At 34.5% G+C, this 24939-nt stretch overlaps 1 protein-coding gene across 3 annotated transcripts in view; it reads left to right on the top strand.

Annotated features, from left to right (window-relative positions):
- The window catches only part of CSMD3 (CUB and Sushi multiple domains 3), a 613513-nt gene extending 591765 nt beyond the window's left edge, over positions 1 to 21748 (top strand). For 2 of the 3 annotated variants that reach the window (XM_010404843.4, XM_010404841.4), the window contains 8 exons: positions 3219 to 3330; positions 4600 to 4779; positions 8090 to 8155; positions 10218 to 10376; positions 13594 to 13706; positions 15552 to 15639; positions 18072 to 18207; positions 19603 to 19762. In XM_010404843.4, coding sequence (XP_010403145.2) covers positions 3219 to 3330; positions 4600 to 4779; positions 8090 to 8155; positions 10218 to 10376; positions 13594 to 13706; positions 15552 to 15639; positions 18072 to 18207; positions 19603 to 19762 — 1014 coding nt within the window. Of the gene's footprint in view, positions 1 to 3218; positions 3331 to 4599; positions 4780 to 8089; positions 8156 to 10217; positions 10377 to 13593; positions 13707 to 15551; positions 15640 to 18071; positions 18208 to 19602 lie in introns of all 3 variants that reach the window. The other variant, XM_010404839.4, reaches the window with a different exon arrangement.
- The last annotated feature ends 3191 nt before the right edge of the window (positions 21749 to 24939 follow it).

Genomic DNA, 24939 nt, shown 5'->3' with positions numbered 1-24939 from the left:
CAAATATATGGTCTTTGGGTTTTAGCCAAAAAAACCAAAAAAGTTATTGATGTTAATTTTGGGAATATCCAAACTATAACTGACACTATAGAAAACCAGCTATGGAATAGACATGATCAAGCACTATACAAGGAAATATATTTTTTTTTTATTGGATACAAACACTGTTGCCCAGAGTAATAATGCTTCTACTTGAGCTGTAGAATAAAAATTAGAACAAATCAGAACATCTCAGGACTGGGAATTTTTAGAGCATAGAATCCTGTATTGTAGCGCCACCTGGTGCCTCTGACACGAGTATTGCAAAGTAGACCAAGAAACTTAAAAAAAATTACTTCTATTTGTTCAGTAATTACTATACATATCCTATATAATTAATAAATATAATATATTGATTATTGCATATTGATTTTAATTTTTTTCATTTATTCATTACCTTGAACAGCATGGCAGCACCTATTAAACATCTTCCTCTCTTGGGCAACTGTTGCATTTTTAATGCTGCTTTGGGGCTTACATATAAAATAAAGGTTGTGTTTCTGGTAAAATCATAAAATAATCGAATGGTTTAGGTTGGAAGTCACCTTCAAGATAATCTAGTTTCAGCCCCCTGCCATGGATAGGGACACCTTCTAGTAGACCAGGTTGGTTAGAGCCCCATCCAGCCTCGCCATGGACACAGCCAGGTATGGGGCATCAACAGCTTCTCTGGGCAACTTGTACTAGTCTCTCACCACCGTCACAACAAAGAACTTCCTCCTAGTATCTAATCTAAACCTACTCTCTTTTGAATCTATTCTCCCTTGTCCTATCACTACATGTGTCTGTAAACAGTCCCTCTCTGTGTTTCTTTTAGGCTCCCTTCAGGTACTGGAAGGCCACAATTAGGCTAGATTGAAGCCTTCTTTCTTCCAGGCTTAACAAACACAGTTCTCTCAGCCTTTCCTCATAGGAGAATCCCTCAGAACATTTTGGTGTCCCTCCTCTGGATTTGCTTCAACAAGTCCATGGTTTTCTTGTGCTGAGACCCCCAAAGTGGGACGCAGGACTCTGGGTGGGGTCTCATCAGAGCAGAATAGAGGGGCAGAATCACTTCCCTCAACCTGCTGCCCCATGCTGCTTTTGATGCATCCCTGGATACAACTGGCTTTTTGGGCTGCCAGTGCACATTGCTGTCTCATGTCCAGCCTCTCATCCACCAACACCCCAAGTCCATCTCGGCAGGGCTACTCTTGATCTGTTCATACCTCAGCCCAATCCTACTAAAAGGTCTAGTGCAGCACCTTATACTTGGTCTTACTAAACCTCAGGAGGTTCCCATGGGCCACTTCTCAAGTTTGTCCAGGTTCCTCTGGATGGATCCCATCCTTCAGATATGTCACCCACACCACTCAACTAAGTATCATCTACTAATTTACTGAGGGTGCACTGGATCCCTTTTTCTGTGTCATTAAGGAAGATATTAATTAACACTGGTCCCAGTACAGACCCCTGAGGGACACCATGTGTCATTGATGTCCACTGGGACTCTGAGACATTGACCACTACCCTCTGATTGTGACTGTCCAAACACTTTCTTATCCATCTAACAGTCCACTGATCAAATCCATCTTTGTCCAGTTTAGAGAGAAGGACATTCTGGGAGACTGTGCCAAAAGCTTTACAGAAGTCCAGAAAAATGACATCTGTATTGCTTCCCTTGTCCACTGATGTAGTCATTTGAACACACCTTTCATAAGGCTAATACTTTTTTAAAGTAATATATTATTGATGTTGATTAACTAAGATCTTTGCTACCAAAAAAAAAGCATTATAGCTTTTTGGTGCAGCTTCTAAAACTTGCAGTATTTTACTACTTTGTGCTTAATCATGCAAATGATTTAGTGTATTTTCTTCAAAATCTTTTAAAAGTAATTACATAGTCTAGTGAGCACAGAAAAGAGCAAAAAAGGGGAGATGAATTTTAAATCACATCCTGTGTTGATGAGCTACTATCTGTAGTTCATGGGTTATTATTAAATTTCATTCTGATGAGAAACTTGAGCTGAAATGGAATCGTACTATAAAGTTTCAAATGAATACTTGCAGCAGTGAAATGCTGTTTCCCTGTACTAAACTATCAGGAAAGAATCCACATTTTACCTTTGAGCATCAGTCTGAATCAAGTGTTATGCATTTAAACAAAATAATTTAAAAAATAAAACCCAAACCAGAACTATAAGTGTGCTGTCACAGATAGTTTCAAGTTTTCAACTTCTTGCTTAAACATGAGTTGATAAATATATTAATACAGGCCACTGGAGAACAATAGATACGATCTCTGCACCTTAATATTTTAGTTAACCACTCACACTGTGTAATACAATACTCTCTGAATGATATACTTCTAATCTAATTTCCTCGCTTTTGATGGAAACTAAGAATTATTTGCATTTTCATCAATTTCACCATGACTGGACATGCTGAACAAGTTATTCTGTGCAGAAACTGTAAGAAATCTATTTTCCTTTTTATGCAACACATATCCATAATAAGAATAATAATTAAAAGCTAATCTCAGATGAATTGCTATTTTAAATTGGAATGTACTTGTGTTCCGGTTTCTATTATCAAAGTGGTGTAAAGAGCGATTATTCTTTACCTCCTCTCATTAAAAAAAAATTAAAATATCATAGGAATATTCTGAAGCATGAGACAGTGTTGTTGACCAGCCCCATCTATTCTAATCAAATATTTCTCATTTTAACTTGTGAATGTATCCAGCATTCCACAAAGGGAACTTCTTTCTAAAAAAGTTCAGAAAAAGTCCTGCAGAATCTAATACCCATTTCAGTTCTGTGACTTCCCTTGTTTGTGGCAATTTTGCCCAACTGGCTCCTTCTTGGTCCAGAGTGGGGAAGGCACCATAAGCTTTGTTTCCAAACTCACAGTTTGTTACCTGGTCCAAGCCCAAAGCAACACACTAGAGAGACCACAGAAAATGAGGATTTGATTTTCTTCCATGGAGGATCTAACTTTGGGGGGAGAGTAAATCTACTGAGAATGAGGCAGTTTTTTGTTTCATATCAAATTGTTCTCTGAAAATAATTTACTTTCTAGAGAAAGAGAATCACAACTTATCAATTCTATATTAAATGAAGGAATGATCAAATTTGGAAAAAAAATCCCAGCTAATAGTTGCTCATAACAATATTGTTGTGTTTTCTACTTTTCAACAGGTGGGAAATGTTGTTCAATTTCAGTGTAAAAAAGGACACCTGCTCCATGGTTCAACAACACGAACTTGCCTTCCTGATCTTACATGGAGTGGAATCCAGCCAGAATGTATACGTAAGAAATGATAATTTTTTTTTCTCTCCTCAATTTTTTTTTTATCTAGACTATTTAGCTGCAGTAAAATTGTCATAATCTATATGACTTTATTAACTGAAAGGTAACAGAAATTTGCATTACTAGCTTACAGCAGCTAGAAATATGATTCTGAGTGAATTTTTCTATAAGAAACAATAGAATTTAAAAAAAAAAGAGAGAGAGAGAAAATTGGCAGATCTTCATCCAAAGTCACTTTCTATCTAAGAGGGTGCAACCCTTCCAACTCAGGAGGTGTGAGAACAGGACGTATCAGAAGGCCCTATTCTAAAATATGTAGGAGAGCATATAATTAAAATCAGTTCTAGTAAACAGTTTGAACTGTTTCTCAAACAAGGAGTCAGGGTATTTTAAGATGGGGAAAAAAGAGTTTGCAATTGGAAATTTTTGAATCTGAAATAGAGAGAATCTTCTTCGAGTACAGACAGCAGCACTTCATTTCGTAGATCTTTTACACTTTGGTAAATAATGATAATTTACTGAAGATATAAGATCAAGGTTAGTCTTTCTAGTTCAGCTAGTCAGCTGTACTTTTCTGGAAATTGTCTTACCTTATAAGATCTGACCCTATAGAATTACTTCAGTGAATGGAGAACATATCCACAGAAGGAAACAGCATTAGTATTATTTCAGTTGGTGCTAGCATTAATCTTAAGCAAACAAAAAAACAGTAGCTCAGTGTGTTGAAAGGTGAACTCTGCTCTTGGAGGTATGCTGTCTTTGAGATAACACATAAATCTCACATTCTGGTGATTGTTAGACACTTCATATGAGATTAGAAATATTAATTTAATTTTTCTGGTATTTACAACTCACCTTCAATTTCTCCTTGACCCTTCATAGAGTTTTCCAACTGACCATTTATTTACTGTTATACAATGCTACATAGATATCATAAGTGATGTAAGTCACAAGCCGTGATTGCTTTTAAGTCTGGTATGATGTGTGCTGTTTCTATTCTCATATGCAGACAACTGATCTTGTTCATGTAAGTGCATTTAAGTCAGTTATTGGTCCCTTGGAATTGAAAGGTCCATGTTTGAGAGTGTATTTACAGACTCACTGTAATATTTTATAGACTATATAGTAATTTATAATGTGAATGAAAACATATTAATATGTAATTTCTATTTATTTTTTACTTAGTTAACTGTCAGAATGAGCATATATTATCTTTTCAGAAGTATTTTCACCATTTCGACAGAAGGATATTTTATCTTTTCTTTGTAGCTCACAGCTGTAAACAACCAGAAACACCAAGTCATGCTAATGTTGCAGGAATGGATCTTCCATCACTTGGTTATACACTGATCTACACTTGTCAGCCAGGCTTCTTCTTGGCAGGAGGATCAGAGCATAGAGCCTGTAGGTCTGATGGCACATGGACTGGGAAGGTTCCAGTTTGTGAAGGTAAGCTCTTCTGTTTCCTGCTGCATCTGCCATCTGTCATATTTCAGTGCTTTTCTTTACTTGCAGTTGGCACACACACGCCAACAATTTGATCGGGCCCAGTCAGCATTTTTTAACAAAAGGCAGGTCCTGCTTGATGAATCAAATCTCCTGCTATAACAAAGTGACCTGCTTAGTGGTCACTCAGTACTTGGCACTGGTGAGACCACACCTTGAATAGTGTGTGCAGTTTTGGGCCCCTCACTCCAAGAAAGACATTGAGGTACTGGACTGTGCCCAAAGAAGAGGAATGAAGCTGGTGAAAGGTCTGCAGCACAAGGCTTATGAGGAGAGGCTGAGGAAGCTGGGGGTCTTTACCCTGGAGAAAAGGATGTTGAGGGGACACCATATTGCTCTCTATAACTACCTGAAAAGAGATTGTAGCAAGGTGAGTGTTGGTCTCTTCTTCAAATTAAGAAGTGGTGAGAGGAAAAGGCCTAAATCTGTGCCAGGGAAGGTTTAGGTTGGATATTAGGAAAAATTTTGAGGAAAATTTAGGAAGGGTTGTCAAGCATTGGAACAGGCTGCCCGGGGAAGTGCTGGAGTCACCATCCCTGGAGGTAGACATGTAGATGTGGCATTTAGAGCCATAATATAGTGGAGGACTTGGTAGTGTTAGGTTAGCTATTGGCCTCTAAGATCTTAAGAGGTCTTTTCCAACCTAAATGATTAAATGATTCTGTAGTAATATTTGAGAAAGGTGCCTAAAGTTCAAGATGTCTGAATCACTGCGTGCAATTAATCCATAGGGTTTAATATTATTTCATATTTTTATGTAAGGAACTGTATACTACTGGAAAACAAAATGTATCTACTTTGTCCTTGCTGTTCCAACCTTTAATTTTGTTTCTAATTTTTACTACCTACTTTGTCACAGTAGGACATGAAAAACACCATATCCAAGTCATGGTGAGAAAGGTGGTTTTCATGTGACATAAGGAATATACTCAAGTGTAGCAACTGTTTGGAATTTTATTTCCTGAATAATTAAAGGCCTTTTCAGATTACTGTTACCTAATGTTTCAGATGTGGTTATCCCCAGGGCTCTTACAGAGGCATTCACAGGCTCTGTAGCCAAACACTGCTACTTGGAAGGGAAATAGGAAATGAATAGTTTGTATTACTAAAAAAACAGGTGTCCTGGAATTGCATGCCAGGCAAGTGCTGGGGGAAAATAAAGCAGAGCTTTGGGATAGTGCTAGAAAGCTAGCAGCCAGGAAGCTTATGACTTGTTCAGTACTTGGAAAGTATTATGGCAGGCCAAATGTGATTCATAGGTTGTATTTTGATTCAAGAATTTTCTGCTGCTGCTGTTGAAAGACGTAGCATTAGTTGTATTACCTGATAGTAAGGAAGCTTTTTGAGATTTTTTTTTTTTTAAGTATTAAGTAGTAGCTATGAGTGTATCTACATTGTCATATAGCTTAGTTTCCCAATGTCTTGAAAAAATATTAGAGAAATTTAAAAAAATTTAGAAAGAGATGTGTTTCTTCTTCCTTTTTAGCAGTGGAGGAAGCTAATAATGAGCAATATATTGCAAAATGTTAACTCTAATTACATAAAGTAAAATATCTCCTAGGTAATTTCAGTTTTGGCTATAGGGCAAGGTGAAATATCTCTCTGATGGAGCATAGGAGAACACCAGATCATGTTGTTCACCTTTTATTGTGAACTTCACAAAAATAACTTTGAAATGGATGAAAAAGAATAAAATGTTTGGAGCTGAGAGCTCTAAAGGGATGTGTAGGGGAATTAAACTAGAATTTGATCCTTTAACTACAGAGTTGAAATCTTGAAAGTCCTACTCAAATATCTGGACCTAGAAACTTTAACTTCATAGTTAACTAGTTTTAGTTTGGATTTGTATTTAACATTTGCATTTAAGTTTTACTTCGTGTTTCAAATTTCAGTTCTGGACTTGACTAGAAATTTATTCAACTTAAGGAGGCTAACTGGCTCATCATCTTTTTACGCTAAAGCCCAACTAGAAAGTGTAATCCAGATATTTCTAACCTGAATTTAATGTAGTTGGAAAGCATATGCTGTTGGACCATTTCCTCCAGGTCAACAATATATAGTGAAGTTCAGTATGTTTCTTTCGAAACAGAGAAGAAATTGAGGTTAATCAGTCAGTAATAATAGACCATGAGAACCTTAGGTTGCATTTCAACCACTGCCCTTGCTTCTTTACAGTTTTAACATACATGAAAAGAAAAGACCTTTTGAAAAAGCTAAAATTTATTCTCAAAAATATTCTCAGTCCTTGCAAAAGTTTCCTTTTTATGCAGAAAAATACTCAACTCAGGGGGGAAGTAGTTTCTTTTCTTGTGTATTTGTTTAGAACATGGATTGGAGAGAAAAGGCCTGGGTTCAAGGCCAAGACCCACAATACAAAATATTGAAATCGCAATTGGAGCAAGGAATTGAGTCTAGTGCCACATGGACTATTTTATATTAGGAGACAGAATTATTTGTCTTCTTTATGTTCCAGTGAATCCAAATTAGTTTCTTCAAAATAAAATAGCTTCACCTCCAGGAAATTATAATGTCCTAGTGCATTTAGTTCATCATCTTCAGTGGTGGAAGAGTTCCTGCTCTAAGCAGAGAAGAAATTGTATTTTCCAACTTCCAGTTCTCATATCACCTGAGCAGTTGGCTATTCTGTGGACAGCCCCTTTGGTTTCTTTCTTTCTGTTGTTATTCTTCAAAGAATGAGTGACCTTCTCCTTCACTATTAAGAGATTATGTCAGCATCTATGGGTTTTCAGTCTTGAACACAAGATGTCTCACTCAGTACTGTTGAAGACAGTTAAGTCCTGGAGAGAAATGATTTCAAGCTCCCTTTGTTGTGTGTGTCTTCGCTGTTTGGTCTTACATTGCAGTCAATGCACTGTTCACTGTTCCTAATCCAAGTGACACAGCCAGGATTAGATGATATATTAGAAGGATCTCATATATTAGTGCACAGGCCAGGACTGTAAATTCTGAAACATGGATTCTGAAGTGAAACCCTGCACTGACTACTGAAAATGACTTGATAGCATCCAGGTGCCTGATTTAGGAGGATAATGAGGGAACAGAAGAAATTTTTGTGTAAGTGCTCCTGTGATACTAAGGTTTGATACCAACTGAAATCTCATTCATATTTGAGTTCGAAACATAGTCTTATATGCTTTTTAACAAATAAATTTCATGATGGAAATTATTTTATTTGTTTCTGAGTAACATTTTGCTACTGAATTGTCTTTATATAATTTATTCTTTCTAACAGCTGGTTCTAAAATATTAGTGAAGGATCCCAGACCAGCACTGGGAACACCGAGTCCCAAACTAAGTGGTAAGTACTCCAAGGTTTATATAGTTATAAACCATTTCTGTAGAAAAGACAACGGGGATCAGTTTAATGAGATTGCACTGGGTGGTTTAGAATGTGTAAAGGATATTAGATTAGGCACTAGATTAACAAGGAGGGAAAATAATTAAATTATTCCCCAATTTTGAAGTCTGCTTACCATATGGTATAATTTATATCTATATACAATTTCTGTTATGAAATGAGAGTTTTGTTGGTTTCACCGAAATCACTGTGTTCTCTGTAAGATTCTATGCAATTTACTTATTTAGAAACTGCACTACTCACCTTGAAATAATTTAAAGATGTTTTGCAGTTTTCTTCAGTCCTGCACATTTTTACATATTGCTAATTTAAATTGCTTTACCTAAATACTAGCCTTCAACATAGCTTCCAAAAAAGCTAATTTTAGCTGAGACAAGGTAACTTCTCGAATTTTTGCTAAAGTCTCAGGTTTTAACAGATTTGCTGAAGACCATATTTGGATGTTCTGACAAGAGAAGCTCTCTGTCCACTGACGAGATCTTTTGAAAAGAGCAGTCTCTGTAACTAAAATTAACCTTTGAGTATAATAAACCTATTGAATTTCTACTGATAATGAATAAGATTTAAAAGTAGTACTTTAGCATATGGGGATTTGGGGGCTTTTTTTTCTTAACATTTTGTGTACTAGTTCAAAACTATTTTTTTCAATGATGTGCTGCTGAGTGGTAGACATCAAGTTTTTAATTCAGAAAATTTTCATTCGTTTTGTGCAGTCCTGATTAACTGCCCATATAGCCCATAAAGATTAGTTTTCCTAAAAGTAGGGAAATATATTTCAGGCAGATTACAAATCAACAGCATCAGAGCATTTGCACCATGCAATTTCCTTGCTTGCAGGTCCAGTATCTACATGTTTTTTTCAAGAAACATATACATATATACGTACATGTACAGAGATAGAAAAATTAGGAACGCTCCTTTGCCCTTCATGGAGAAGACAACCTGCCTTTGTGTTGCATAAAACAAGCAATGAAAGAAAACTGTGGATATTCCAGTAGGTCCCAGTCTTGGATTTAGGGGTATCCTGAGAGAGAAAAGGGCAAATATTCTTCTCTGCTTATCTGACGAGATGCCAATGCACACATGAACACAGAGCTTTAACTTCAGTATGAATGACTTCAAATAATGTGAAACTGCTGATTTGAAATAGTGATTCTTACAGGGCTAACTCTGATACGTTACTTTTTAAAGTGTAGTAAGCCCATCCTAAATCATGTTTAATTTAATTATTTAACAGGTATTTCATGTTAAGGTTTTAAAGATTTGCATGTATCAGTTTTTACTTCATAGGTATCTTTTTGTTGTTTTGGTGGAGTTTTTTTGTTGCTGGAAAGCATTACTTAAATGAATAATTTTACAGTTTGCTAATGATAAATATAAAATGTAAGGGTATAAATCTAGCATTTCTATTCCCCAGCAGACTATGATCTGTTTTAAATTTTAAATTAGAGAATTAATTTTTTTCTCCTGGTGAAGCTTATAATGTTTTTAAGCATTTGAAGACAAGACAAAACTCCTTATATAATTTTTTTCATTAGAAAAATTGACCAGTTAATAAAGAAAATGCTTATATTTCATGTCATTTAAAGAAAATTATTATGAAATTTTTTATATCTAAATTGATATTAATTTCTGCAAAATGTAATGCTAGGTATATGTCCCTAGCCATCTGTGCAGGCATAGAAAAGATTCTACAGTGAGTGGAGTATGATCTTCTGGCCAAAGCTTTCAGAATTTTTGGAAATGATTTAACTCTGGGGCAGGTCTGTATTTTAGTAAAAAAGCAAATGAAGATGTAGTTGTGGTTGCGGTCTTCAGTGCAAATATGTTTCTTTCATAAATGTTCCTGACAGATTTGTATGTTTGATATCTGAAAATTAGGCCTAGTAGATTTATAAAAAGGAAAGAAAATGCTAATATTTATCATACATTTTGTTGGATATTTGACTTTGTAAGTACTAAATATTGCAATACGTATTGAAACATGTTTTTGTTTATATAGTTCCTGATGATGTATTTGCCCAAAATTATATATGGAAAGGATCTTACAATTACAAAAGCAAGAAGCAACCCATGACTTTGACAGTCACCAGTTTCAATGCAACTTCAGGAAGAGTAAATGCAACACTTACAAACAGCAATATGGAATTGCTGCTATCAGGTATGGGCTAAGGAAAACTAATTTCCTTTCTTTCCTTTTCCTGTCTTACATACTTTGGTTCCCTGTACCTTTCTGCATAACTTAAACTTTATTATTTTATCAAAGAAATTTTCATTGCATTTCAGTTCCTTTTCAAAGGTAGGGATTTTTCCACTTCTTTCCCTCCCCTTGGTTTTTTTTTTTTAAATTTTCCAGGTTTTTACTATATTTGGAGTTAATAGTCAATAAGGAGTGAAAGAATCATATTAATTCTCATGCCTCTCTTTTAAAAGTTTTAAATAAATTTCAAGTACTATTCCTGAGATTTTCTTAATTCTTAATTATAAAAATTACCCACAGTAGCCTAATGACTAATAACAAATATGATGAGATTGATATATGTTGACCTAGAAAGTCAGAGATACCTAATGAACATGGAAAGAAAGTAGAGCTGACACTTGTTAGATTTCCTAAGTAAAAAAAAGGAGGTAGAATCATAGAATTGTTTAGGTCTAAAAAGACTTCTAACATAACCAACTTAACCTAATACTGCCAAATCCACCACTAAACATGTCTCTAGAAGTGCCATATCTACACATCTTTTAAATACCTCCAGGGATGGTGACTCCACCACTTCCCTGGACAGCCTCTTCCAATGTCAGACAACCCTTTCAGTGAAGAATTTTTTCCTAAGATCCAATCTAAACCTCTTCTGGCACAACTTGAAGCCATTTCCTTTCACCCTACCACCTTCTGCTTGAGCAAAGTACCAAAACACCTCACTTCAACTTCTTTTCAGGTAATTGACGAGAGGATGTAGTCTGCCTTCAGTTTCCCTTTTTTTCAGACTAAACGACCCAAGTTTCCTCAGACTCTCTGCATAAGACTGGTGCTCCAGACCCTGCTCCAGCTCCATTGCCCTTCTCTGGACGTGCTCCAGAATTTCCATGTCTCTCTTGTAGTGAGGGGCCCAAAACTTAATGCAGGATTTGAGGTGTGGCCTCACCAGTGCAGAATAGGAGGGGATGATCACTGCCCTGGTGCTGCTGACCACCCTATTTATTATACAAGCCAGGAAGCCATTGGCCTTCTTGGCCACCTGAGCACAATGAAGGATCATGTCTAGCCATGAACAGCACCCCCAGGGCCTCCCAAGCCTGTAGAGTTTCCTGGGGTTGTTGTGACCCAAGTGCAGGCCCATTGATCCAGCCTGTCCAGATCCTTCTGCAGAGCCTTCCTACTCTCTGGCAAAGCAACACTACTGCCCAACTTGGTGTCATCTGCAAACTGACTGAGGGTACCGTCAATGCCCTCATCCAGATTGTTGATAAACACATTAAACAGGACTAGCCCCAGTATTGAGCCCTGGGGAGCACCAGTTGTGACTGGCCACCAGCTGGATGTAACTCTAATCAACACAAATCTCTGAGCTCGTCCAACCTGTCAACTTTTTATTCAGTCCAACCCATGAACAGTCAGTTTCTCCAGGAGGATGCTGTTGGAAATGGTGTGAAAGCCTTTATGAAGTTCAGTGAGACAACATCCACAGCCTTTCATCGACTGAGTCACCTTATCATAGGACACCAGAGTAGTCAAGGAAGATCTGCCATTCATAAGACTATTTGGCTTGGCCTGATCTCCTGTTTGCTGAGAGGGGTGGTCTACAGGAAGGATGTAATGAGCCAAAGAATCTATGTTTCTGCTGAGGTCTTACTTCCCAGTATTGAGTAGAGTAGTAAATTCTTATCATTAGATTTGTCTGTGAAAGGAATTTTGTAGGTGTCCTTTGAAGAATCATGCCTGAGAGTCTGGACTGAAAAACTCTTTGTCTTGGCTGTGTGTGAATTTTTTCTATTGTATTAATTTCATCCCTGTAATTTCCATGAAGATATTAGGTACAGCAGATGTAGTACTTTGTATTTTTAGAATTAGAAAAGTAAACCATTGTGTTTTCTCACTCAAAACCTTCCTCCTCCAAATAAAAGGTTCATTTAACTAGACACAAATGTGATTCCAAATGCCCTTTTCAAGTATATGTACAGGCATTACATATGTCATCAGGTAATTAATATTTTTTACTTCCCTGTTCTACAGATAGAACACTGAGATCCTGTATACTGAAAGGGTATCTTAGGGCCAGGGAAGTAGGGATGGATCAAAAAATACATTTACATGCCAGGAAGTTGAATTTACCTATACTCAATTTGTAGTTTTCTCAAATGAAACATAGTTTCATCCTCCTGCATCATTTACTGTTTTGCATTCCATCATTTGATGCATCTTTTTATACTTCTTTTTATTTTGACACCTGTGCTTGCTGTAATTATACATAGAATAAACCCATCTTGCCAAAGCACATTCATTTGAGCTCAGGGCAGTGTTAACATGAAAATAAGTCTTCTGATTAGCCCAGAGATTATTTATAGGAATGATACCTCCTATAGGGCAGTCACGGATCCTTGATGTGGAGAAGGCTTTTGTTTTCTCAATTTAGGCAGGTACACAAGAAACATGAATTAGGAATCATTGCCCACAGAAGATGAAATCACTAAACATATTGTGGTATTTTATTTCCGTTTCCAAATCAACAAATAATGATATTTGGGTTCTAAATAATTATTCTGCAGGAACAGTAGTGAGTCAATTAATTATGTCTACAAAGCAAAGAAGGTTGCATCTTCCTTTCCTTTCATCTATCATATGGAAGAAACTGTGTTGTAAGTGACCATACTAACTGCTGAAGAACAATCCAATTTTTAAAAATATTCTCAAATTTGGGGTTTTTTTTTTACATTTAGCAGCAGCTTTTGGAATAGAATTTGTATGTGGATCTTCCTATTATCACATTTTCTATGTAATGACTAAATTATGTGTATTGAAAGTAGGGATGTGAGGTTTAAATACACACTTCCTGATTCAGAACAATATTTTCCATTTCAAATCAGATTGCTGTCAATGTTTGTTCTGCCTAAGGCTTGAAGTAACAGCTGTGTGTATGGGGTTTTCCTTCCCTTCTCTCCTCTCTACAGGCTAAGCTAAAAACGGTTTTTATTGAAATTTTATGATTATTGAAATAATTTCAAAATAGAGTGAATTTTTCTAAACAAACAATGTTGACAATTGGTACCTATTCTTCCTGCTTTTCCTCTTTAAGACAAGAGATGATGTGTTTATTCTCAAAGATGACATAATTTTTCAAGTCAACACAAATGTGAATTTTTAAAATTATATTCTACAGGAGTGTATAAAAGCCAGGAAGCTCGGCTAATGCTCCACATATATCTCATTAAAGCACCCTCCCATACATCTGCAAGCAAGTTGAAAGAGGAAAAATGGGCTATGGATGGTTTTGTGAGTATATTTCTGCCGCAAAAGAGAGGGAATTTTTTATTTGTATGATTGAAATCATGTTGGTTTTCACACCCAAAAAATCCTGAGACGTATCAAATGGAATCTTGTTAGCAAGGCCAATTCATTAAATTAAATGAAAATTTTCTTGTAAAATGCAGGAGACCAGTCCGAGGGAAAAGTATGGGAACAGTCATAGAGTGTAGGCAAAATTATAATGCGTGTTAGTACAGAAGCCTTTCTCATAGGTCTCTTATTCCTTGTTTAGCAACAAGCAAAAGACAAACTGTCACATGTATGTGGAAAACAAAATAGATTACTCCAATTTATCATTAGGCCCCTTGGGGTTCTGGGTCTGAGTTTATTCTTTGAAACAGAGAGGAAGAGAGACCATAACTGAGAGGAGGAGAGGTAAAGGAGAGGGTTAAATAGCCCAGGTTTCTGGGATGGATTAAGCCATGAAAAGGAAATGCCTTGCAAGAATAGATAGAGAAAAAAAGTAGATTTTTTAGAAAACAAAGAGCTTAAAATTATTTGGATGATGATAAACACTTGTACATCCTTACTACACCATCTAATTTTTCAAGGAATTTGTCTGTTTTCCTATGTTTCACCTATTGGTTAAGCACTACAGGGACAGCACTATGTGTACACATGCCAAAAGAAAAGAAGAAGTGTACATTGAATTGCACACACAAATTTATATTTTTATAACAAGTGGCACTGGTTGAACAATAATTTCTTAAAAAGGTGCAGAATGAAAACCTTAAACTAAACTCATTAAGCAACAAATGTTCTAGTAAAAAGGCTTAACTCTCTTGGCCCGTACAAAGTTTAGGCTTCATGAACATGCTCCTGAGGTAGCAAATGCAGGGAATTTATTTTCAGGCTTCTAAATATACAGAAGTAGACAGTATATTCCCTACATTCCATATGCTATTTACATACTGTTCTTACTTGACCTTTTTTCTCTTTGAATCTTGGAATAGCGCACAGAGACTGCTTTAGCCCAAAATAAAAAAATCACCTAAGAAAGGCACCCTGTGTTCAGTGAAAACATAGCTTCAGGTCACTGCTGAAGATATACTGTGTCTTGAGAAAGGGAAGCTTAAGGGAAAAGCTTGAGGGAAACTACACTGAATTTAAACCTAGTAACTATTCTTAGAAGCAAGTATCTGTCAAATTGTATACATTGCACTACTTTAGATTGTACTTACTGTAATCAGAGAGGTAATCATAGGATTACAAACATCCCCTCCCTTCCACAAACCTTTTAGTTTATACTAGCATATTTTTCCCTTGTACCAAAGCCTTATTCAATGTTCTTCTGGTCCACGGCTGTATAATTAAGTACTTATTGGGATAAGCACTGAGAAAAATCAAAAGAACTGTCAATTAATGTGAGGTCTTTTTTATTTCATTTAAAACTAGCTATTAAAATGTCAATACTTGCATCCGTAGAATTATATGCAATATAACTTTTTCAATCTACTGCCTAAACAAAACAAAAAAATATGAAGTATCGAAATACAGTATTTTAGAAATACTGACATTTGAACTACTAGAAAATTTAGGTCTTACTGGTTTTAAAAAAATAAAGTTAAAGGTAGTATAATGTATCAGATGTGACTGTAAACCACCATGTCTAAGTTGTGCCTATAACAGTCCTATTTTTTCTTTTGAACTTTACATATAAATTTCCTAGAAAAAGAGGGTGTTTATAGTGGGGAATAACAGCTACCAGTCAAGTATAGTAGGATATAGAATAGAACAGCTCCCTTTCAAATAGATACATGTAACTTGCAACAAACTTTTCCCCATTTAATTCAAAGTACATTTTGCTTACAGGTTTCTGCTGAACCTGATGGAGCAACATATGTTTTTCAAGGATTCATCCAGGGTAAAGATTATGGACAATTTGGGCTTCAAAGAATAGGTATTCAACAAATTCTAGTTCTTTGCTAGTTCATTGTTCCATATTCTGTTTCATTATATCCAGTTGTATGAGGGTATGTGCAGGATGTTAACAGAAATTACATTTTATAGAATATTGAGATATTAATATCTTTAAAATGTCATTTAAGTGGTACTTACAAATAAATTGTAAGGAGCTATAGATGACTTGCAATGTACTGCTTAGTATACATATTCATTTGTAATATTTTGAGCAATGTTTTTATCCAAATACGTGTAAAAATTTAGTTTCGTATCTTAATAGCTATCTAGAAAATCCATGTTATAGAATGCTCTAATAGACTGATTTCTTGCTTATGGTGCTAAAACAACATTTCACCTAAACATTATTAGAAGAGGGAAACTGGTAAATCTTTACAAGTAAATGCTTGTATTACTTTTAAGAAGAAAAAAAGTCTTACTTAGTTGATAAGTGCTTTTTTCCTAAAAATTGACTTCTTGTTTCTATACAAAGAGAGCTTTGGTAACAGAGCAGTGGAGACAACATTCTGTTGTGCTATTTAAGAAAAGAATTTAATTTTCTTTTCTAAAGTTGTCTTAAGAACGGTGATATTTCTCCTTCCATGAGAATTTGAATTTAGTTAATACTGAATTTTAAATGATAAAATACTGTTGGGAATGCCTTAGAAGAGGATTTCCTTTTCACTAGTATAATGGCTGTTTAGATAGACTGCTTACCTTCAGGTAAAATTCCTATATGTGGATGGAAAGTGATGTTTATCAGCCACAAAATATTGTCCATTCTTTTTTTTTTTCTGTAAAATCAGGAAATTCTTTAATTCTTGAATGTGCTGGAAGGAAGGAATTTAAAGTCAATTTTTTCTCTTTTCACAGTTCTAAATCACAGTAAAATACACTGTTTGGGATCTTGTTTTTCACTGTAATTTCATATGAAAATTACTTTGCAAGAAATTTTAGAAATATCTTTATCTAGAAATGTTTCCTTTAAATGAATATAAGAAGTTATTTTCCTATAACTTCTTTAACATCTTAAAATATTTGAAAGTCATCTAAGAAAAATTAAAATGCAAGACTTCTTTGGCAAATTGTTCTGATTATTATGAAAATGATATTTCTTCATTTGATTTTTGGAGGATATTTTTGAGATTCTTTTCTGTAATATGTTGAAGATACTTTTTATTGGTGTATAACTTCGAGAAAAGAATGATTCACTCAGAGTCAAATTCTATACAATGTTTAATTGTAGCTAATATAGTCAATAATATCTCTATAAAGAGATTCACAATCTTTGTACAGATTTTACCATGCTTACCACTTCATTATTTCATGCACACAAACACAAACTTAGCTTCTCAAAAATAAAATGTTTTGATTGTTGTTCCCACACAATTTTCCTCACAGCCTGCATGGTTGTTTGGGGTCTTTTTTGTGTTTTGTTTTTCTGTTTTTTGGAGTTTTTTTTAATTTATGCATATTCTTATATGATCAAGAAATTCAGAAAACATTATGACCTAAGCAATTCTTAAAAGGTCCAGTTAAAATCTTGAAAATTAACTTTGAAGACGCATTACAGAATCACAGAATCATCTAGGTTGGAAAAGACCTTGATGATCATTGAGTCCAACGTATGACCTAACATCACCTTACCAACTAAACCATGGCACTGAGTGCCACATCCCGTCTTTAAATACCTCCAGGAATAGTGACTCCGCCACTTCCCTGGGCAGCTCATTCCAATGCCCAACCACTCTTTCTGTAAAGAATTTTTTTCTAATGTCTAGGTCATTGTTATAACCTTTCTTCACATTTAAAAGATGTATCACTTGTCTGTGTAGAAAATGTAGATAATGTTTTCTTCAGGAAGGTCATATTTCTATTTTTTCATCTATATCTGGCTTTAGCTATTCAAAATTGTTCCTATCTCTTTCACTCTGTGTATCCATAGCAGCACCTAAGGAAGTAATGAGTTTTCAATTTGCCTCTTTAGGTGATTGGCTTTTTCCTTGAAAGTATGTTTGGGTTTTATATATGTAGTATTTATTAATTAATGAAATAGACATATATAAACAGTAATATAATCAATCTAACATATGCATTATTATAAACTTGACCTTTTGTATGACAGTACAGTAATGTGTTTCCATTACATACAAAAGTTGAATCCTATGCTGAATTATGCTGTAAGGTATTTACTGTACCAGAGTATGTGTACTGTTCTGCCAACATGTGGCATCCACATATTAATCAGAATATGGTATAATATATTCAAATTCCGGGTGGTCTCAGCACACAGGTGTAGGTATGCAGCAGAACACATTATGATGACCCAGTAACAAGGTGTTACTGAATTACGAGGATTATGGAGTAGTATCAGTAGTTTGCTGATAACAGACATATAGGATATTACTTTTTTTTCTCTTTTCTTTTTTTTAGGTCTTAACATGTCTGAGGGTTCAAGTTCTTCTAATCAACCACATGGTACAAATAGTAGTTCAGTGGCCATTGCTATCCTTGTGCCTTTCTTTGCCCTTATATTTGCTGGTTTTGGCTTTTATCTTTATAAACAAAGGTAAGTACAAATTATATATACAGAATTCTTCTATTCCACTGCATGTTGGTGATTTTTTGTCTTCAGTTTTTGCTAGTGTAAATAAAGTTTTCTGTAAAACAAAAAGGACTTTGCAAAATATGCATGCAGGCAGTTCTTCCGACATCTATTAAGGTCTGGTATAATAACTATGAGATGAGTTTATTATACAGTGCTGTACTTTCATTCCTACCTATTTAAAATTTTATACATTTCTCTCTTTATGATAAAATAGATGCTATAAAGTATTGGCATATGCTGAATAATATAATTGGTAGATTTTGTGTGTATTTACAATAAATTGCCTTTATTCTTTTCTTCATGTGACAGAATGAATTCATATCCTGAGTAATTTATCTTAATGCCTGATCAGTTTATTTGCATAGAAGAATATGCAAGCATTATGTCATCAAGAGGTTTCATTTTGGAACTGTTTCTGCATCTGGAATTATTAGTTCATATGCAATTATGTTAAATAGCCACCAGTCTTTTCAGTTTCATTAGTCTAAGTTCAACCGTTTTGTTCATGTTACCGAGACCAGTATTAATTCTTTGGATGCAGTAAGCTTCTCCTGTAGCTTTAAAGCATTTGACGGCTAAAGAAACCTTAATCACTTTAATGCCAAGACGATTCATTGCATACTAACTGCCAAAATGGCGATTTACATCTGATAGTCTGACAATAATACTAGTAATATACATTACAGGATAACATTAGTTTAAAACATGTACCATCATTTTTGATTAGTACTACTTGTTTTCAATTGCTGCAGCATATGAAAAATTGCCCATGTAATTTTTTATGTATTTGCTATTAGCTGCATGCTGTAAGCACTTGCCTTGGCATTTTATATTGATGATTTACAGTACAGTATGGATTTTGTATAGCAATATAGATAAAAAGCTTGTAAGGGTTTGAACTCCGATGTTTTGAGTTATTTAGTGAAAAAGGGTGCATTTCAGCTGCAAACTCATTCTTGGTAAAATGATGGGGTCTCCAAAGGGAAAAAGAAAACCTCAGTCATCTGATTGGGGAATTACTGTGTCTTTTCAAGATTTTGTTGTACTCTATAATCTGATCATCCAAGTGGAATGGGTAACAACTTGGATAATGGATAATGGATACAATAACAATGGATAGCCTCTTCTAAGGTTGTTAACTAAGTTTCTAAGTGAATGCCATTTTTAAGGAATCATGAAGCCCTTAAACTTCAATAAAGACAGTACTAATTCTTAGCTTAAATATTTTTTAAAAATCAAGATATCATATTTAGCTCCTATAACTGGAATTGGGAACTAAATTCTGTTCTTATTCTTAAACCACCTTAAGTCATTGAGGAAAACGGCAGTAACAAATGTTCTGGCTTTCTTCTACAGGACTGCACCTAAAACACAGTACACAGGATGCTCTGTACATGAAAATAATAATGGACAAGCTGCTTTTGAAAACCCCATGTATGACACAAATGCAAAGTCAGTGGAAGGGAAAGCAGTACGATTTGACCCCAACTTGAACACTGTTTGCACAATGGTATAATGTGGTAATGATTTGTCTTCAAAGTCTGGAAATTGACACACAACACAGTGCACACACAGTTCACTGATTTAAAAACAAAAAAAGAAATGAAAAATAAAATTAAAGCACACTTTTCAGGATATAGTGGGTCACCTTTTCCTGAGGACGGTAGGAAAGTCTGGGTTGTAGTTATTTTGTTTTGATTTTGTTTTTCATAAACTGGATCAGAATTCTTCTTTGTGTATGCCACGGAGAGTTTTAAAAAATTTTGCTGCACTCCATGAGTGCTACTCACAGTTTATTTGCTTTTTTAAAAAAGGAGGTTATTCTAAAACATAAAACATATTTGCATATATTGGAGGAGCATCCACTATCAGTATTCTGTGCTTTATAAAAACTATAATAGAGGGACTGAGTTAAAAAAAAAAACAACAGATATAGGTAGAAAATAAGAGCTATAGTTACAGGAGACAATAGGTCACCGATTTCTCTTTAACAGTCATATGCTACATTTTTCTCATGAGTTTGTATCTTTTTTCCTTTTTCAGCCCGTTAAGTATTTTATTTTTCTCAGAACAGTTGAATTTCTAAGTCCAGGATGTAGTATTTAGAAATTGCAAGTATAACTTACTCTTTCCATATCACAGAAAAAAAATTTAAATTTCATGTTCTTATAAAATGAATTTTCTTCCCGGCTTCACATCTTGCTTCATTTTCATGTTCCAAGTCAAGCTTGTTTTCTCTGTTTCTATTAACAGTACCCACAAATTGTAACATTTATATATTTCTTTTGTCAATCATACATCTAGACAAATTTTGCAATGAAGAATCTAATATGAATTGAGCTTTGTATGTGCTTATGTTCCTTAATGTTGAAGAATGTTCAGGAGTGACCATCTTACATTTTTTTCAAAAGTTAAAACATAATTTAATATTTCCTATTAAAAAGTGCAGTTTACAGAAATATTAGTAATGAAATCCCTATATGAAAAATACGAGTCTATTTTTCAGTCCATGTTAGTTAAAACTAGGCCATATTCCACCTTTTTGTTCCTTCAGCATTTTGACAAAATGCATGCACAAAGCATGATGCGATCCCGTTGAGATTGATGGATTCTAAGAGACTTCAATGAACTTTGGATCAGATCTACAAGGCAATAGGGAGTTATAATTTGGAAATACTGTGTTTTCACATCTATTTTATCTATATATTCCGTACTCTATGGAAACAAATCCTTACAGCTCATTTAAAATTGAATATATTACCATAGTGCAATGAAAAAAAGTCTATATATATATATATAAAGCCATGATTTTATTAGGGACAATCCATTCATTATAGGGACAATTCAGATTCCACAGCCCTCAAATACAAGTTTTAGACATTCCAAAATCACTTCTAAGGAAATGCAATTTTTAGTTTTACAGTTATTTCATATCAGAATTATTCAGTGGGAACTCAGTAATTTATTTGATGTAGGTCATTGTCTTCCATTCATAGCATGACTCACAAATGCTGTGTTTTAGCCAGTGTGAATTATCTGTTATTGTCCCTTTCAGACATTAATAATTCTGTGAAAATAACCTTTTTATTACCGTAATAGAGAGTGCCTACCAAAAATCATTGTACCCAGGATTGCTGCTTGGATTTCTATAATGTTTGATGAATTTCTTATAAATCATTTTACAACACTTTGTTTTGAATATTCATACAACTCTGTCAAACTGTATTCTACTAAAAGGATGCTGTTTTATATTTTATACCATTGGTTGTTATTTATTCTTGTTTATTCAAATGACTGCAATAACTATGATTCATTCATTAATGTTAAGGTTAATACATTTGAGATCGTTTAAAATGTTTCTTCTGCAACTGGCTACTCCTCTTATATTAATGCATACACTTTTGTAAAGAAGTATATTTTTATGAAAAAGGATTTGTAAAAGTATGATGTAAATTTTCAGTGCAATGTAAACAAAATAAAACCGGACAATTGCTTTTTTTAACCATGTCTCTTCTTTGGAAGATGAGCTTTAAACTTATTTAAGTTGGGAAGATAAGAAAATAACCAAATTAAGAATTCAAATTTGGTGTTCTTGTGAGTATTAAAATCGTTAATTTTTTTGAATCTTTCCGCAAATTTTAGGTGAAGCTGTAAGATTTAGATTACTTGCAAAAATAATTGATGAGCACAATGTTTAAAGCTATTTATTTGATAAAATTAATTTTCTGTTTTACTTGAAGAAGCAGTTTTACAGAAAAATGGTCTACCATTGTCAACCCAGTGGAAAGCACAGGAAAAAAATTATTTTAAAAGAAAAAAATAAGTTAGAAAATAAGTTAGTTTTGTATTCCTCAAGGCTGTAGATAGCCTACTTCGTATATTATTTTGCTACCTCTTCTCAGAAATATGCAGGATATATTAACAGGTAGTACCCGTGCATACAATATTTTTCTGTCATTAAAAACCCCCAGTGGTTCTTTTAATGACATTGAACTGGAAGGAGGGATGTTAATTATATTACTATAATATTGAAACTGTCTTTTAATGACCCTTTTCACTTACAAGCGTGGAAAGTGGATGGCAAATCCTGATCTGAGATTCTATCTGATGATAGAATAACTGGGGTGGGAGAATAGTCCAAAATTCATCTGTGAATTTGATGCTCTATATAAATTAAAGACACCCATTCAGGTCCATGTTGAAATTTCTGAAAATTGTGTTATTAAATACATTAGAGAAAGAAGCATGGAGTCAGTTTAAAAAGTATGAGGATTATGTTGACATGGGGGAGAAGGTGGTATTCTGGAGCAAATTAGTTAACTCTGCAAAACGAAAAAAAAACCTGTTTCACAGTAGCCAAATTAGGATATGGAGTTAAGCTCTTCGATTTTTGTTTATGCATTATATGTTTCAACATATAAAAGTAAATAAAACTTACATCAAATTAGTTCCACAATTCTGTTAATTAGCTTAGCCTAATATACCCAGCTTGCCCTTTTCAAGGATTATACTGACTTCATTGTTATAGAAAATGCCCTATTCAAAATAAAATGAATTTGGGGTTTAGTTAGTTTGTTTGCTTTTGTTTTGTACATTGGATCTGTTTGTTTGTGGTTTTTTTTTTTGGTTTTTTTTTTTTTGGGGGGGGGGGTGGGGAGTGTTGCTGTTTGGGGTGGTTTTCTGTTGGTTTTTTTTTATTGTAGTTCCTGACATGTATGACTTATAAATTATGTGTGAACTGTTTGATTTTCTAGTAGCAGAATGGTCTGTTTTCACTGTGGCAGATGGAATTCCAAGTTTTGGTTGCTTTATTGGAGATTGTTAGCACAGTCTACTCACTGTCTTGTTTTTCTTGGGAAGGTAGCTGAATAGACTATACCGCTTTGGCCACATTATTCAAGCAAACAGAGTACACAGAGAAAATGGGCATGAATAGAAATCATCATGCAACTCTGTGAGCCTTTTCAAGATTAAGACAGTTTCTGCAATATTATGGACTAAGGGTTAAAACTTTGTTTAAGATTCTATTACATTGAGCCCTTTTATTTCTGCATTGTCTGCGTGTCAAGACCCATCTTGTCCAGTACATGCCATTAGATCACACTATGATCTGGTTCATTACAGGAATCCAGAAACTACATGGTTTCAACTAAACTCACCAAAATAGCAGTTCTAGTAGAACTTCTCAGAAGCATCATAAAATTGAGCTTAAAATCTCACATTTTACTTTGGTTTGTGAAACAGAATGGCATTGATATGAAGACATCTTATTGTGGAGGAATTCTTTGACAAAAGTAGAACAAGCTGTTCTTGTCAAGGAAATCATTTCATGGCTACAAATCTTACAGCTTCTTATGGAGAGCTAATGGGAAGTAAAGCGAGCCTGTAGACAAGTCATTAAACTCTTAAGTCCGTATGTGCTGCAGCATCCTTATTTACAGGATGATCAGAGTTGGAGAAAAATATGGCTTATAAAATTTGTTATATTAAAGCCCCACAGTCTTTGTTAGATTAATTTATGAAAATATTTTCTAATTTCAGATTTTCAGTGGGGATTGATATAGGTACACGAATAGCCTGTACGACAACTCAAGGAATGGTAAATTCAGCCACTGAGTTCCAGAGCTCCTCTTACACACATTGCTTGTAGTCTTACTAGCCTTTCATGGTACATCAGAAAATATACTTAGCATCTCTCAAAATCCCCAACTTTCCTTTCATTTCTTTGTGTTTCAGTGATTTAATTTTTATTTAGTTGCCAAAAGTTCAGTTAAGCATGATGGAGAAAGATGCACTGGGTTGGTTTTCTGGTAATCTGTACTACTGGTTAGCAAATAAACATATTACTCTTCACTTCCTTTTTTATTATGAAATAATTTATTCTTACACAAGTGAGTATTCATATGAGGCAAGCATGATATAATGTTTAGGAATGCAATTAGGTTTCAAGATTCTTGATTTGTATATTTATTTTCCAAAATCTTTTTGTGATCCCAGATGTTAAACAAATGAGGCCCTGTCATTTCTGCACTTAGTTTCAGACTGTCTCCCACTGGCTGATCATTTTCTTCATCACCTATTATGTACTGATGTCCTAAGTGACAGCTAGGACAATGGAAAAATGATTCATCTTTTGGTTTCCTTATGTAATAAAAGAAGCGCAACAAGTAATAGCTCAGGCAAATAATTTTGAATAATTTTAATGTCATATATTATGCAGAACCAATATTAAATTAACATTTGATTACACAAAAATTATTTCAGTGAAGTATCTTTGTTCCCATTAATTATCTTCTTGTGTCTGAAACTAAGACAATAATATCCTGATTTTCTGAACTAGGAGTAAGTGCAGTAATAGTTCTGAAATGTAGGTCCCATCATTTTATGGAAAATTGTTGTTTAAGACAAAATTCACAGTAATTATCCAGTGAATATTTTCAGTATTCCATACTTTGCTGCATACCAATTCATGCAAAAGCAGCCAGATTAGGTTGATTAGGTCAAAATACATTTTGGCTAAAGTGTATTGAGAACACACTTGTAGAAAGTGCCCTAGCGGCAAAACAGGCTGAAGAGAAGGTAACTTCCAACAAAGGAAATATACATGCATTTTAAGGTAAAACCACATTAACTAGTGTCCAGAATTTTACAGTCTGGTTGCATGCTCACGTTTCTAAGTATAAAATTACATAT

The sequence above is a fragment of the Corvus cornix genome, chromosome 2 (genome assembly GCF_000738735.6).
Source record: "Corvus cornix cornix isolate S_Up_H32 chromosome 2, ASM73873v5, whole genome shotgun sequence".
NCBI lineage: Eukaryota > Metazoa > Chordata > Aves > Passeriformes > Corvidae > Corvus > Corvus cornix.
Note: the sequence above shows the minus strand (reverse complement) of the source record. Positions and strands in the feature narration are given on the sequence as shown.